Genomic DNA, 16,617 nt, shown 5'->3' with positions numbered 1-16,617 from the left:
CAGGCCACACCCCCAAGGAGACTCCCTTTCATTTGATTGGCTGCTCACAGTATATTCAATCATGGGAGTGATTACATTAAGACACTGAGAATCATGGCCCAGCCAAGTTGACACACAATCTTAACCATCACAATACCCTTCGACTTGATACTACTTTAATTGATGCTTCTATATCTGCACCATTTTTTGTATGCTTACTGTTTACATGATATATTAGTTTCCTCCCTTTTTATCCTGTCTTTCTTTATATTGATAGTACAGTTCTTATAGACAGTATATAATTTGGTCTTGCTATTTATTCAGACTATCTCTGCTTGTTAATTGGAGTGTTTTGTCAGTTTAAATTTAATGTAATTATTGATATGGCTATGTTTAAGTCTTCCATCTTGCTATTTGTTCCTTTTGTTTCTCTCTTCCACCTTTCCTGATTTTCTTTTGGATTGACTATTTTTTAGTATCCATTTTGATTTCTTTATTGTATTTTTAGCTATACCTTGCTATTTTTTTTTAGTAGTTACTCTAGCAATTATAATATGCATCTATAACTTATCATAGTCAGCTTAGAGTTAATATTGTACCAACTCATGTAAAATGTAAGAACCATATGTCTCTTCCAGTCTTTGTGCTATTTTTGTCATGTGTTTTACATCTACATACATTATAAATCCCACAGTATAAAATAGAGTTTAAATCACCAGTTTAAATAAATTAAGAGGAAAACAGAAAAAAAATTTTTTTTCTAATTATACACCTGTTCATCATATCTGGTGCTCTTCTTTCCTTTTTCAAGGTCCAAGTTTTCAATTGGGATAATTTCCCTTTGCCTAAAGAACTTCCTTTAGCATTTCTTCTATAGTTCAGGTCTACTGACAACAAACTCTCTCAGCTTTTGTTATCTGAAATGTTTTTGTTTTACCTTTATGTCTGAAGGGTACTTTTGATTGATAAAAAATTCTGGATTGAAAGTGCTGTGTTTTTTTTTTCTTTTAGTACTTTAAAGATAATCATTTTATTGTCTTCTGGCCTCTGTTGTTTTTGATGTGAAGTCAGCTGTTGTTTGTATTATTGTTCCCTTGTGTGTGATATGTCTTTCTTCTTCTGGCTACTTTTTAAAAAATTAATTTTATTGAGAAATAATTTATACACAATAAACTCTATCCATTTAAAATTTCATGAGTTTTCTTAGTTCTGTACAGCCATGGAACCACACCACCATCAAGATGCAGAACATGTCTTTCATCCTGAAAATATTTCTTGTGCCCCTTTGGAGTCCATCCTTCTCTCTTTTCCCCACGCTTCCCACCTCAGGCAGGCACTGATCTGATTTTTGACACTATAGATTATTTTGAATGTCATATAAATAGTATCATACAGTATGTCTTATTTTGTGACTAGCCTCTTTCACTCAGCATAATAATTTTAAAATTCATCCATGTTGTTTGTTACTTTTTATTGGTGAATAGTATTCCAGTTTGGCTGCTAACCAAAAGGTTGGCAGTTCAAATCCACCAGCGGCTCCTTAAAAACGCTATGAGGCAGTTCTCCTCTGCCCTGTAGAGTCGCTATGCGTTAGAATCGACTTGATGGCATGGGTTTGGTTTGGTTTTTTGGAATATGGACATACCACAAATTGTTTATCCAGTCACTTATTGATGGATATTTGGATTGTTTCCAGTTTGAAGCTATTGTGAATAAAGCTGTTAGGAACTTTTATGCTCAAGTCTTTCTGTGAAAATGTATCTTCATTTCTTTTGGAAAAACCCCTGTAAGTGAAATGGCTGGGTCATGTGGTAGTATGTGTTTAACTTTGCAAAACAGATTGGCACTTTCTTGAGTAGTTGTCCTCTCTAGTTGTTTTAAAGATATTCTGTTTACCTTTGTGTTTCAGCCGTTTGACTATAACGTGCCTCTGTGGGGTTTTCTTCTTATTTGTCCTGCATGTATGTTAGACTTTTTGATATTGTTGCACAAGTCACTGGGGCTCTGTTAGTTACTTTCTGTATTTTTCCTTTATATTCTTTAAATTGAATAATTTCTGTTCATCTATCGTCACATTCACTGACCCTTTCTTCTGTCATCTCCAATCTGCTTGTAAGCCTATCCAGTGATTTTTTTATTTCAGATATTGTACAAATCCAGCATTTTTACTTAGTTTTTTTTTTTTTTAAATAGTTTTCAGTGTTTTGCTGGGATTCCCAATCTCTTCATTCATTTTGTTATCTTTTTCTTTAATTTTTTGACATTTTCCCTTCAAAAGGTGGACTTCAATTCCTCTCCCCTTGAATAAGTAAATGAATAACTTCCTGAATAAGAATCATCATAAAGCTTATTCCTAGGAGGTGGCAGTCAAGTATATCTCTGCTTTCCAGCTTCTCCATTATCTTTGACACCAGCTGCCACTTGCCTCCCATAGCATTCTCTTTCTCTGCTGGGTTCAATAATTTGCTGTAACATCTCACAGAACTCACAGACTATACTTAGAGTTATGTGGTTTATTAGGGTAAAAGGATACAACTCAGGATCAGCAACAGTAAGAGGTACATGGGAAAGGTCTGGAAGGGTCTCTAAAGTGCCCTTTCCATTTTCCCAAGAGGAGCACATCCCTCTCTTTCTTGACCAGGACAAGTCTTGGCCAGGACAGTTCTCAATCAGGATAGCTCTGGTAACAGAAAAGCTCCCCAAGGCCCCATGTTCCAGGCAGGGCTTTGAACTGGTTTATTCCAGTTCGAACCCCTGCTGAGAATTTGAATTTCTATCCCAGATATACTGAATCAAAATCTGCATTTTAACAGGATCCTCAGGTGATTCTTGTGTATAATAAATTTTGAGAACCCCTGCTCTACCAGCATAGCATCACCTGAGAAGTTGTTAGAAATGCAAATTCTCAGCAGGGGCTTGAACCAGAGCGAACCAGTTCAAAGCCCTGGTTCCAGGGCTTTGATCAGCCAATCCACATACTCATTACTAAGTACGCTCCCTAAATCCTCAGGTATAGTCTATATAGCTTAATTACTTAGGAAATTCCCTAGGGTTATATATCCAAAAACCAAGAGCAAAGGCCAAATAAAGGAATTCATTGCACCACAATATAGACCAGCTTAGCAGTTTGCTTCTAAGGAATAAAATATGGCAGAAATGACATTATATATGACTTCTGAGGCTGGGTCATTAAAAAAAAGCTAGCTGCTGCCTGGCTGTCTCTCTCATGTCATTCATTTCGTGGGGAAGCCACTGCTGTGCTCTGAGGGCATTCAAGAAGCCTGTAGAGAAGCCCACGTGGGAGAAGAACTGGAGTCTCCCACCAGCAACCAGCACCAACTCATCTTTCATGTGAGTGAGGTGCCTTTGGATGACTGCAGTCTCGTGAGAAACCCCAAGCTAGAACTGCCCAACTAAGCCACTCACAAATTCTTGATGTACAGAAACGGGGGCGGGGGGAGAGGGGGTGGGTAATAAAATGTTCTTTGAAGCCACTAAGTTTCAGGATAATTTATTACTCAGCAATAGGTAATTGATACACTGTTTTATAGTTTTTGTCAGCTAATTCTTAACATCTTTGTCATCTTGGGATCTGCTTCTCTTGACTACTTTTTCCTTTTCTTGATTTGTGGGTTCCATTTTTCTGCTTCTTCGCATGTCCAGTGATTTTTATTATATGTTCTACATTGTAGGGAGTTGGGATTGTGTTTTCCTTTAAGGACTGTTGAGTTGTATTCTGGCAGGCACTCAAATAACTGGCAGAAGTAAGAAAAAGCTACATTGTAATTCTTTGCTTCCTTTTGTTTAATGCATGAAAACAATTGCCTCTTCCATTTTGTGGTTTTATAGTTATTTACCATAGAGGGCAAGTCTGGCACTAGTTGTTTCATCACCTTATTTATGAATTTTTAAACTTAATTTTTATAACATGTCCCTTGCTCACTCTGGTGACTATACCTCAAGACTGTATAAGGTACTTAATAGATTTCTAGGTTACGGATTTTGTCTTCTGTTGTATTTCCTGTCTGCTATTATGTATCCTATTAATTTTAATATCTTATCACTTGAAAAAACATTTTTAGAATAGGGCTTACTTTACTGATTGAGCTCATAAACTAATAAGCCTATTTAAATTAATTTTGAAAATGACTAGATTTAGAACCTGTAAGCTGCTATTGAATATTTCTCCTTATTGCCTGGCTCTTTTCAATTACTCAGATGAAAATTTTAGTGGTTGGTTCTCATTTCTGCTTTAGTAATTTTATTTCCTTTCTCTTTTCTTTCCTTTTTCTCCCTTCTTTCTAAACAAAATACGTGTATATCTAGAACATTAATGTGAAATGAATTTTCATTTACTACCATATTATGTGATTATAAATAAAAAATTAATACTGATCAGAGAAAAATAAAAGTTTTACTACTGAACTGACATCATTCAAACTTTTATGTTTTGAACTTTAACTCATTATAATAGGGAGAAAAATATGTGATTGGACAAGTGCAATTGGGCCATGATTCTCAGTGGTTTGACAGTTATGTAATGATGCAATTTGGCAGTTGTGTAATGATGTAACTTGGCAATTATGTAATGATGTAACAGCAATTTTCTAAACCGCTGAGGAAAGCCTAGGTATTGGGGAAAAGATATACTTTGTTAAAGATGTGGGAACTCAGTTTCCTTTGGAAATATAGAAGAAGAAAATAGATTTGGCAGACCAAAGGGCTTCTTTCTAAACTTGTTTTCTTTTATGAAAAGATTATGTCCATCATAGCCAATCCTTTTGGGTGCTTCTCTTTACTCGTTATGGTCTGAAGCTATGTACTCTGTGACTGTAGAAATTGAGTACTTGCTTCCTCCTAAAGGGCCCCCCAACAAATAATCATAATTAGAACTCCACTCTTTCTAATTTTTTATTTCATCTGTATTAATTCACTCAACAGGTGTTTATTTAGCTCTTTGTTGTCTGAAACACATTTGTTAGGTACTGTGAGAATATAAAGATAAATAGCGCACAGTCTTTGTCCTCAGAGGGCTCAGTCTAGTTTGAAGGCAGACGTATGCTTCACCTAACTACAATTTTTCAAAAAGAAAATATATATATACATATATAAAATGTGTGATACTAATGCTCTTTGTAGTATTTTTGGGGCAGAGAATAAGGAATAAAATTTTGACTGAGGTGCTTAGGGGAGACTTTATGGAGTAAGTTGCATTTTAACTAAATTGTCATAGAGAAAAACAGAAGCAAAGGCATGGTTGCTTGAAAATGAATAGGTAGATAACTACTGGTGGCTGGAGCAACCAGTAGAGTAGAAAGGTCTAGAAGGGATGGACTCTGAAGAAAATTTGGAAAGATGACAGACCTGAAAAAAAAAAAGGTTTGGAAACCTAGGAGAAAATTAATGGAAAGGGAAGGAGTGTACACCTTCTCCTCACATCTCAACTATCTTGTTATCTGACATTTTGCATTTACGACAATAGTAAAAAATCTACTATCCAACTGTTGTATACATTAACGATGTATGTCTGGCAGTAACCAACGCAGTGGTGTGAGGCAAGAGTAACACTGGCTTTGATGGTTAAGGTGGTGTGTCAGCTTCGCTGGGTCATGATTCTCAGTGGTTTGGCAGTTATGTAATGATATAACTTTGCAGTTATGTAAAGATGTAGTCATCCTACATTTTGTGATCTGATGTGGTCATCCTCCATTTTTACATAACACCGATTTTGCATAACAACCTGGTCTTTGGAACCTAACCGTGTCACTTAGTGAGGAGAGGGTGTATATTAAAATTAAAAAATTTAAGGACATTTTATGAGCAAACTACCATGAATAAGGAATCTTAGTGTATAAAGATAGGAAACACAAGCTGAAGAATTAGAAAAGATAGATAAAACAGGAAAAGCCTCCAAAAAGGCATTTTATTATTTAAGACTGAGAGAAATTAGAACTTGCGGTAAGAAAAGTCAGTGTATCACTCTTGCTGTTTAACAAGCCACCCCAAAACTTAGTGTGTAAAACAATTACATCATTATGCTCACAGATTCTGTGGATTGGGAATTCACATAGGGCACTAAGGCTGGTTTGTGTTTGGTCCACAATGTCTGGGCCTCAGCTGGGAAGATTCAGCAGCTGGAAATGACTCCACAACTGGAGCCTGGAATTGTCTGGAAGTATCTTCACTCACATATCCAGTGGTTGAGGTCTGGGACCTCAGCTGCTGCTCTTTCTGGAGCACATATGTGTGGCTATTGTATATGGCCTGGGTTTCCTCGATGCACTGTAGTCTGATTTCACACCTAGTGACTCAGGTCTCCAAATGTGATTATTGTCCACATGGATAAGGTGAAAGGTGCATTGCCTTTTATGGCTTAGCCTTGGAAGTCATGCCCCGTTACTTCTTCCATTCCCAGGCCACCAAGGTTCAAGAGCAGGGGAATTAGACAACCTGTTGGTGGGGAAATGTCAAAGTCACATCATACAAAAGTGTGTGAGATGAGATATATTCTTGTAGCCATCTTAGTAAATACAATCTGCATAGTCAACAAAAGGCAAACTAATGGGCACAGCTGGAGCTAGAATAGTCCTGAATTTATATCTCTTCTCACCCTCCCTGTGTACCTACATGATGGCAGTGACCACCTGGTTGGCCTAATTCATGCCTTTCTCTAGCCCCCTTCATTTAATTGTATTTTGCTTTTAGACTAATCCCCTTAAGTCACCAAGGTTTCAGAGTCTCTCAGGCTTCGAGTGAGTCTTTATTTTCTATCACACCAAGGTCAGAGTTGTTTTATTTTATTATACTTTTTACTGCAAGTTCACACCTTATCTGTCGAATCTGTATGTATTTTCATTTATTAGTACTCTGTTGTGCTTTTCTACTTACCTTTCTTCTTTCTTTTTTTTTTTTTAATTCCCTCTGGTCCATACATGCTGCTTCCTACATCCACGTTATTTATGGTGTTCCTACTTCCCGATTGTTCCTCTTCTCCCTTCTGTTCAAACGTTGCTGATCTTTCAGACAGACACGAAAGCATACCTACTCCCACAGTCTTCTCGCCCTGGCCTGTGCTCATCTCCCTCGTGTGAATTTCACTTCCCTGGTGTTTCATCCGTGTTGGCTGTCTCCCAGGTGTTTAAGTTCCTCAAATGTAGGGATCCTGGGTTTTCGCTGTATCCAGAGAAAAGCTGTGGTGGTGGTGGTGGTAGTGGGCAGCAAACACTTATTGAGAGCTGACTGTGGGCCAGGTCTTACACGTATTACCTCATTTAATTCTTGCAGCAGTCTTATGAGGCAGATTCTGTTCTTTATTTTATGATGAGGAGACTGAGGGACTCAGAGGTTATATAGCCCACCCAGTGTGGCAGGACAGGGGAGTGAATCCAGGCAGCTGGACTCCAGAGCACACACTCTTTAACCAGTGCACAGACTGTCATTATTACAAATGTATGATCCTTCTAATAACCATGTTTATTTAAATTTGGGATGTGTATTAACTTTGTTATGAAACATTGGCAGTTCTTTATACTATTATTAACACACTAGTCCCTCATTAAATTCTTTCACGAGGTTATTAAATATTAATTTGGTTTTATAGAGCTGGTAAATCTTAGAATGTTTTTAGTAAATCACTGATACGATCAGTATTAAGTCAATTGCCCCCCAAAAATCATAGTTACTAGGGAAAAGGAGGGCGCTTCCTACTGAATTTTAGTGCCACCAAGCCTCCCTTAAGAACTGGCTTATGTTCCACATGTTCATTTTAAGCTGCTTGGATGTAACTTCATTTCTCTTGGAGAGTATATTGTATTAAACTTGGTGTTTAGGTTTTCAGGTCAGGCCATAAAAATAAAAACGAAAAACTTTTAATTTACCCTTTGGTAATGGTATTCTAATATTGGAAATGTAAGAGTAAATGATGTGTGTTCATCAGCCTTCACCTGCATAGTGCTCCACACAGAGCAGTCGAATGTTAGTGAACACACATCATTTATTCTTATATTCCCAGTGTTAGAATACCACTACCAAAGTGTAGAGTTCAGTGGTTCAAACCCACCCTGCCATTCCACGGAAGAAAAGACCTGGTGATCTGCTCCCATTAAGATTACAGCTTAGGAAACCGTATGGGGCACTTCTGCTCTGTCACATGGAGTCACTATGAGTCGGAATCAACTCAGTGGCACACAACAACAGCAATCTTAATGTGTTAACCTTATCAGCCTTTTCTTTTGTGATCATTTCCTTTCATGATATGTTCTGTGAAATAGGATGCTATGTGATTTGGACATTGTGCAAACACCATATTATATACTTGGCAAAGCTGTATGGGATACTGTAGTGTACCTGTATTGACTAAATACCCAGGATACTGTACACATACAGTACTGTATTTCAGCTGATGTATCTGGCAATACACGAGATTAGATGCTACTGTCTATGAGTGGAAGCATACACTGTTATACAGTCAACTTTTATTTGTAAGTAGGGAAAATTCACGTTAAAATAATGATACAAAGTACAGTACATACATAAGCCAGTAACATAGGTGTTTATTATAACTAGCAAGTCATATGTAGTATAGGTTATATATGAACTGTACCGTTATACACCTGGCAACACAATCATTTTGTATACAAGAGACATGAGATACACATGTTGCGTGCAGCAAGCTGTTGTGTTCACTATGACCAGTTATGTCTACTATGTCTTGTTCTCTGATCGGGATTTCTGAACTCTATTATAACCTTATGGGACCATGGACATAGTTTCAGTCAGATGTCGCCCGAATGGATGTTATGCGGTGCGTGCCTGTGTGTCTCTACGTATGTGTGTGTATATATATGTGTATTTTTTTCTTAAGAGTACTTTTCTTAGCTTGAGATCATGAATATATTTTCCTATGTTCTATAAGGCTTATAATTTTATATTTCACATTTAGAGCAGTAATATATCTAGAGCTGGTTTTTATGTATGGTGTCAGGTAGGATCCAATTTCACTTTCTTCCTGTGGATAGTCAGTTCTTCTATCTAACATCATTTATTAAAATGACACTCCTTTTCTCTGCTGTCTGCGCCGCCTTTGTCGTAAATCCAATGTCCACAGTAGATGCTTTGGTCTGCTTCTAGGCTCTCTATTCTGTATCACTGATGTATTTGTCTGTCTCCACAACAATATCACACTGATTTGATTCCTGTGGCTTTGTAATAAGTCTTGAAATCTGATAGGAGTTTCCTCCCACCTCGCTGCTGTTGTTCCAGAACGTCCTGGCAGTTCCTGGTTCTTTGCATTTGCATAGATATTTTAGAATCTGCCTGTTAGGTTCCACAAACAGGCCTGTTGGAATCTTTATTGGAATACCTTGACTATAAGATCGGCTGGGAGACAACCATCAGTGTGTCACGAAAGATAAACAGAACACACAAGAAATAAACGCTGGGGAACTGGTTTAGAGTAACGAAGACCGATGAGACCTGAGAACTAAATGCAATGTGCAATGATTTAAAAAAAAAAATATCTTAAAGGCCCAGAACAAATGGGGAAATTTTAATTTGGCCTGTGTACTGGATGATATTAAAGTATCATTGTTAAATTTCTTGGCGAACGTGATAGTGTATGTATACCTTGGTTCTTAGCAGATATGTGCTGAAGATTTTAAAAAGGTAAAGTGATGTGATGTCTACAACTCTCAGTTCACAAAAGGGAAGGGACAGAAGAGGGGAAGGGAACTAGAGTGATAATGGCAAAATGTTAACAATTGCTAAGTCTAGATGAAAGGAGGTGGGTGTTCATTCATTATTCCTGCCATTTTTTTTTATAGGTTCAAAAATTTTCAAAATAAAAGTTTGGAAAATTAAATTTCATTTGTACCTCAGGAAATAGGAGAGAGCCAGAGCTAAACTAGTTATGCATTATCTTAGTATGCTGGATGAAGCATTGAAATAGCCAAGCATGATTGGTTATTTAAAAAATTCTCTAGTTTACATGACCTTACTCAATATACCTTTCAGTCAGATTGGAACAGCAAGTGTCTGTGGGCTGGCTTTCCAAGTAGATAATATATTAATAACCTTTTATGCAAATTGCTGATTTCCAGGAAAAAAAAACACCCACTATCTTTATTTTTTTTTAATTACCCATTACAGAGTTCTGAAAATCTTCTCCTGTGTCATACAGGAAGGTGAGCCAACTAATTCATAGGAATTACACTTCCTGTAATCTAGTTTTATAAAACTAAGCATTTTCTACTAAAAGCATTCCTGATGATTGGACATTAATGTTTATATTGTTCATGAAGGATCTCGGATTCTTTGTTCTCATAGCAGCTATCCTTACGGTCTACGAGGAAGACTGAGCTTTGTTTCCATTTTTAGTTACTGCAGCCAAGGCACATAGGAAGGAAGTTGAGTGATTTGATGAATTCTGCAGTGATGAATTGGTAATACTAGTAGACTTACAGTTATCGACTCTTCTTTGCATTGATCTCGCTTCTTTTCCTGAGTGTTAACGTGATTTCTCAGCAAAGCGATTTGTGAAGTAAAACATCTAACAGTAGGAACAACAAATTTTTCCAACAGCAAAAGGAAGAGCGGAGCTCCTGAAGATTAATCTTCGCGAGGTTGAGTTAGATCCTGACATTCAACTGGAAGACATCGCAGAGAAAATTGAGGGTTATTCTGGTGCTGACATAACTAATGTGTGCAGGTATTTTTTTATTTTTATTTTTTAATAATCTGTGACCTTAGACATAAGTTGCAGATTTGGCATGAAGACTGGTCTTCAAGTTGGTGTGGTTAGTTAGCGCTTGATGTGAAAGCAGCTACCCATTCCTCGAAATGCTTTCCCACTTGACTTGATTTTTCCTGCATAACCTTATTGGTTAAGATGAATGAGTACATAACAATATGATCATTTTCCTTTTTTGTCCTTTGATTTTTAAGAAATTGTTGTGCCTTACTTGGGAGTAGTGATTTTTGAGAGCCTATGGTTAATTTAGCACTGTGTTGAAACCCAGCTGCATCAACATAAAGTACTATCATTTTAGTTTTGATTGGCATTATTTTACCACATGCAGATGAACAAAATTGATCTGTTTAAGTTGTGAAAGTAATATATATTATTTTTAAAATTTTTTCCTTTCAGTTTAGTGATACATAGTTTTTAGCCAATTCACATCATTCAGTGCTAAGAGGATTTTTTCTTTCAGTTCTTAACCTTCTTTAAAAAAAAAACACCAAACTCATTGCCGTTGAATCAATTCTGACTCATAGAGACCCTAGAGGACAGAGTAGAGGTGCCCCATGGGGTTTCCAAAGAGCTGCTGTTGGATACGAACTGCCGACCTTTTGGTTAGCAGCCAGCCTCTAACCAGTGTGCTACCAGGGCTCCCTTACCTTTCTAAGTGTACTTAAATTGACTTCAGTAGCCTTTCTGTGGAGATCTGGTGGTGCAGTGGTTAAGTGCTCAGCTAGTAACTGAAAGGATGGCAGTTCTAACCTACCCAGTGGCTCTGCAGGAGAAAAGACCTGGTGATCTGCTTTTGTGGAGATTACAGCCTATGGAAACCCACTGGGGTAGTTCCACTCTGTCATATAGGTTCGCTGTGAGTTGGAATTGACTCGACGCACACAACAACAGCAAGCCTTTCTCTAAAGCCATAACATTTGTGCTCCTGACTTAACTCTGCTAGTGTTTTCCTATGCGCATCTAAGTTTAAGGGCACACAATAAGCTCACAATAGTTTCTGCTATCACTATAGTAAAAATATTTGAAATTTTTTTGAATTTACAGTTTTGGTTGGCTTGGTCTTCTTAATAGCTTTGACCATGAGCACTAATTGTCCTCTTTTCCGAGCCTTCATAATTGTTTACAATTGATCAGAATGGAGCTGGGAATGGAATCAAGAGAAGCCAGGTTTTAACCCTTTCGTTGACCACAAATACTCCATGGTAGGAATTCCATGTCCACTATCTGTGGATATGTTTGTGTTCCTGGCTTTACTCCCTCTCATTGGGTTGTAGACAAACTGATATATGGTTTTGAATTATCTTAACATAAACCATATGTTCATTTCTAAGGGTACAGTTCAGTATTTCAAAATTCAATTTTAGTTTCCTAAACTTCTTGAATATCTTTCTGGGGCACAGATGTAGAAAATTCAGCACGATCTCAGCCTAATCTAGACTTTCAGGTTCATTAACTATACATTTTATGTTTAAGTCCTTTGCGTCCTGTTTTAACCTCTTCTGAACTCTCAGGAAGTCCCTTAAATGAAAAATTCTGAGCAGCATCATAAAAGACTTATGATTTTTTTTGGGTGTTTTTCATAACTCTGTTACAATCAAAAGTGTTTAAAAAACATTTGCAACAACTAGTATGTACTGATTTTAGTATGTTTTTAGGGATGCCTCTTTGATGGCAATGAGACGGCGAATCAATGGCTTAAGTCCAGAGGAGATCCGTGCCCTTTCTAAAGAGGAACTCCAGATGCCTGTCACCAAAGGAGATTTTGAGTTGGCTCTTAAGAAAATTGCTAAGTCTGTCTCTGCTGCAGATCTGGAGAAGTATGAAAAATGGATGGTTGAATTTGGATCTGCTTGAATTTCTGTCAGCTCTTTCATTTCTGGTGTTTTTGATTATAAAATGTGAAAAAATTCTGTGGTTTTTTTTTAAAAAACAGGTTTGGAATTTTTCAGTGGACAGATTTTCATTTAAAGGAAAAAAAACCCCATAAACCTCAAAGGATATTAAATGTAGTTGAAAAGGAGAAAAGCTTTTATGGAGAGCCTGGTGGTCCCATTTACCGGACACTGGCCTGGTCTGTCACATAGTGTCAGCCCTCTGTATCTGCGTGCGGTTCCGCATCCGAGGATTCAACCAACTGCGGACCGAAAATATTCGGGAAAAGAAATTCCAGAAAGTTCCAAAAAGCAGAACTTGAATTTGCCGCATGCCGAGCACTATGCTGAATCCACAGGAAAGAAGTGGTGTGTTGGCATACCCTGCTGTAGCCTCCCACCACTTCACAGATCCTCAGTCTCTCTCCAGTACTCATTGTTTGAGCATTGTTCACCTTGCGTCTTGTCATTATTCCCGAAGTAATACGGTACTGTATGATAACTATTTACATAGTATTCATATTGTGTTGGGTATTATAAGTAATCTAGAGATGATTTAAAGTAGGTTATATGCAAATACTATGCCAATTTATGTAAGGGACTTGAGCATCCCTGGATTTTGTTATCTGCGGGAGTCCTTAAACCAGTCCTCTGTGGATACCTAGGGACGACTGTATTCACATGCTAATGTTGCACTCTCCAACCAGGATAGCAGGGAGAAGAAAGCTGTCAGTGTATAATTTTAGGAACTTGTTTACAAAAGATCTAGAAGAAACTGTTTCTCACTTGCATTTGTTGTTGTTTTTTTTTTTCCTTCAGTTCTTGCTCTGTGAACATGAGGGACCTACATAAGTTTAACATTAAAAATAGGTTTATGTCAAATTCATTATTGTGTTGTTAAGAGAAGAGTGATAGTAAATTTTGGGTGAAATAATGAATTTGCTAGTTGAACCCTTTAGAATTCAACTATTACTTACTATTAGTGTCTATCATATGGTTGGAATTTTTACTAGCCACCCCCCCATTCTTGTATTAGCTATTTAATCATTTCTAATATAGCCTTTATTTTTCTCAGACCCTCCATTGTTAGATTTTTGTTGAATTTGACTTAGATATTCTAAATAAAAAATTCTTGCCCCCCAATTCTTATATTAGCTATTTAATCATATCTGATGTAGTGTTTATTTTTCTCAGTCCCACCATTGTTAGATTTTTGTTGGATTTGACTTAGGTGTTCTAAATAAAAACATTTCAAGATCTATCCTAAAGTACAGCATGGTTAGTGATAAGGTAATACCCATATGCCTACAAGGAAGACCAGTTAATACGACTGTTATTCAAATTTATGCACCAGCCATTAACAACAAAGATAAAGAAGTTGAAGATTTTTACCAAATTCTGCAGTATGAAATTGATCAAACATACAATCGATGCATTGATAATTACTGGTGATTGGAATGCAAAAGTCAGAAACAAATAAGGATCTGTAGCTGGAAAATATGGCTTTGGTGATAAAAGTGATGCTGGAGATTGCATGATGGAATTTTGAAAGACCAGCAACCTCTTCATTGCAAATACTTTTTTCAACAACATAAATGGTGACTATACATGTGGACCTCTCTGGATGGAGTACACAGGAATCAAATGGACTATATCTGTGGAAAGAGGTGATGGAGAAGCTCAGTATCATCAGTCAGAACAAGGCCAGGGGCTGACAGTCATCAATTGCCCATATGCAAGTTCACGTTAAAGCTGAAGAAAATGAAAACAAGTCCACGAGAGCCAAAATACGACCTTGAGTATATCCCACTTGAATTTAGAGACCATCTCAAGAATAGATTTGACACACTGAACACTAATGACTGAAGACCAGACGAGTTGTGGGATGACATCAAGGACATCATACATGAGGAGAGCAAAAGGTCATTAAAAAAGACAGGAAAGAAAGAAAAGACCAAAATGGATGTCAGAAGAGACTCTAAAGCTTGCTCTTGAACATAGAACAGCTAAAGGGAGTGAAAGAAATGATGAAGTAAAAGAGCTGAACAGAATATTTCAAAGGGCGACTCAAGAAGACAAAGTAAAATATTATAATGAAATGTACAAAGACTTGAAGTTAGAAAACCAAAAGAGAAGAACATGCTTGACATTTCTCAAGTTGAAAGAACTGAAAAAACAACTCAAGCCTTGAGTTGCAATATTGAAGAATTCTATGGACAAAATATTGAACGATGCAAGAGGCATCAAAAGAAGATGGAATACACAGTCACTGTACCAAAAATGGTTGGTCAATGTTGAGCCATTTCAGGAGGTAGCATATGATCAGGAACCAATGGTACTGAGAGAAGAAGTCCAAGCTGCACTGAAGGCATTGGCGAAAAACAAGGCTCCAGGAATTGATAGAATACCAGTTGATATATTTCAACAAACCAATGCAGCACCGGAGGCACTTACTCGTCTACGGCAACAAACTTGGAAAACAGCTACGTGGCCAACTAACTGGAAGAGATCCATAGTTTTCCCCATTCTAAAGAAAGATGATCCAACAGAATGTGGAAATGATCGAACAATATCATATCACACACAAAATTTTGCTGAAGATAATTCTAAAATGGTGGCAGCAGTACATTGACAGGGAACTGTCATAAATTCAAGCTGGATTCAGAAGAGGATTTGGAACAAAGAATATCATTGCTGATGTCAGATAGATCTTGGCTAAAAGAAGAGAGTACTAAAAGATGTTTACTTGGGCTTTATTGACTGTGCAAGCGTATTTGACTGTGTGGATCATAACAAATTATGGATAACATTGTGAAGAATGGGAATTCCGAACACTTAATTATGCTCATGAGGAACCTGTACATAGACCATGAGGGAGTTGTTCAAACTGAACGAGGGAATACTGCATGGTTTAAAATCAGGAAAGGTGTGCATCAGGGTTGTGTCCTTTCACCATACTGATTTAATCTGTATGCTGAGCAAATAATCAGAGAAGCTGGACTGTATGAAGAATAGAGCATCAAGATTGGAGGAAGACTCATTAACAACTTGCAGTATACAGATGACACAAGCTTGCTTGCGTAAACCGAAGAGGACTTGAAGCACTTCACTGATGAAGAGATCAGTATGGATTGCACCTCAACATAAAACAAAAATGCTCACAACTGAGCCAATAAACAACGTCATGATAGACGGAGAAAAGATTGAAGTTGTGAAGGATTTCATTTTACTTGGATCCACAATCAGTGCTCATAGAAGCAGCAGTCAAGAAATCAAAAGAAAAGAAAAGAAAAAAGAAATCAAATGACGTATTGCATTGGGCAAAGCTGCTGCAAAAGCCCTCTTTAAAGTGTTAAAAAGCAAAAATGTCACTTTGAGGACTAAGGTTTGCCTGACCCAAACTGGTATTTTCAGTCCCCTCATACGCATGCTAAAGCTGGACAATGAATAAGGAAGATCAAAGAAGAATTGATGCCTTTGAATTATGGTGTTGGTGAAGAATATTGAAGAATGTACTATGGACTGCCAGAAGAAGGAACAAATTTGTCTTGGAAGAAGTACAGCCAGAGTGCTTCTTAGAAGCCAGGGTGGTGAGACTTTGTCTCACATACTTTGGACATGTTTTCAGGAGGGACCAGTCTTTGGAAAAGGACATTGTTTTTTGTAAAGTAGAGGGTCAGCGAAAGAGAGGAAGACCCTCAACGAGATGGATTGACACAGTGACTGCAACGATGGGCTCAAGCATAAGGATTGTGAGGATGGTGCAGGACTGGGCAGTGTTTCATTCTGTTGTACGTAAGGTCGCTATGAGTCAGAACTGACTCACACCTAACAACAGCAACCTTCTGAATAAATACTTTGATATACTAAACAACTCCACGCTTGTGGCTAATGACAAACAAAAATCTTCAGGTTTTCCAGATAGTTTGTTCAATAAAATAACATTGTACATAATGAACATTAGGTATATTCTTTGAAAATTCTTCCTTGCCTAGCTTGAGAACTTGCACACACAATAAT

The 16,617-nt window shown here is 37.4% G+C and overlaps 1 protein-coding gene across 1 annotated transcript in view; it reads left to right on the top strand.

The window, feature by feature from the left end:
• KATNAL1 (katanin catalytic subunit A1 like 1) overlaps nucleotides 1-12,646 on the top strand; it is a 78,618-nt gene extending 65,972 nt beyond the window's left edge. Inside the window, exons 9-10 of the mRNA XM_004384155.3 lie at nucleotides 10,558-10,684; nucleotides 12,382-12,646. Of these exons, the coding sequence (XP_004384212.1) occupies nucleotides 10,558-10,684; nucleotides 12,382-12,580 (326 nt within the window). The 3' untranslated portion in view covers nucleotides 12,581-12,646. The remainder of the gene's footprint in view (nucleotides 1-10,557; nucleotides 10,685-12,381) is intronic.
• The last annotated feature ends 3,971 nt before the right edge of the window (nucleotides 12,647-16,617 follow it).

Source organism: Trichechus manatus, unplaced genomic scaffold, assembly GCF_000243295.1.
Source record: "Trichechus manatus latirostris isolate Lorelei unplaced genomic scaffold, TriManLat1.0 scaffold00118, whole genome shotgun sequence".
Taxonomy (NCBI): Eukaryota; Metazoa; Chordata; class Mammalia; order Sirenia; family Trichechidae; genus Trichechus; species Trichechus manatus.
This window is presented reverse-complemented; position numbering and strand designations above follow the sequence as displayed.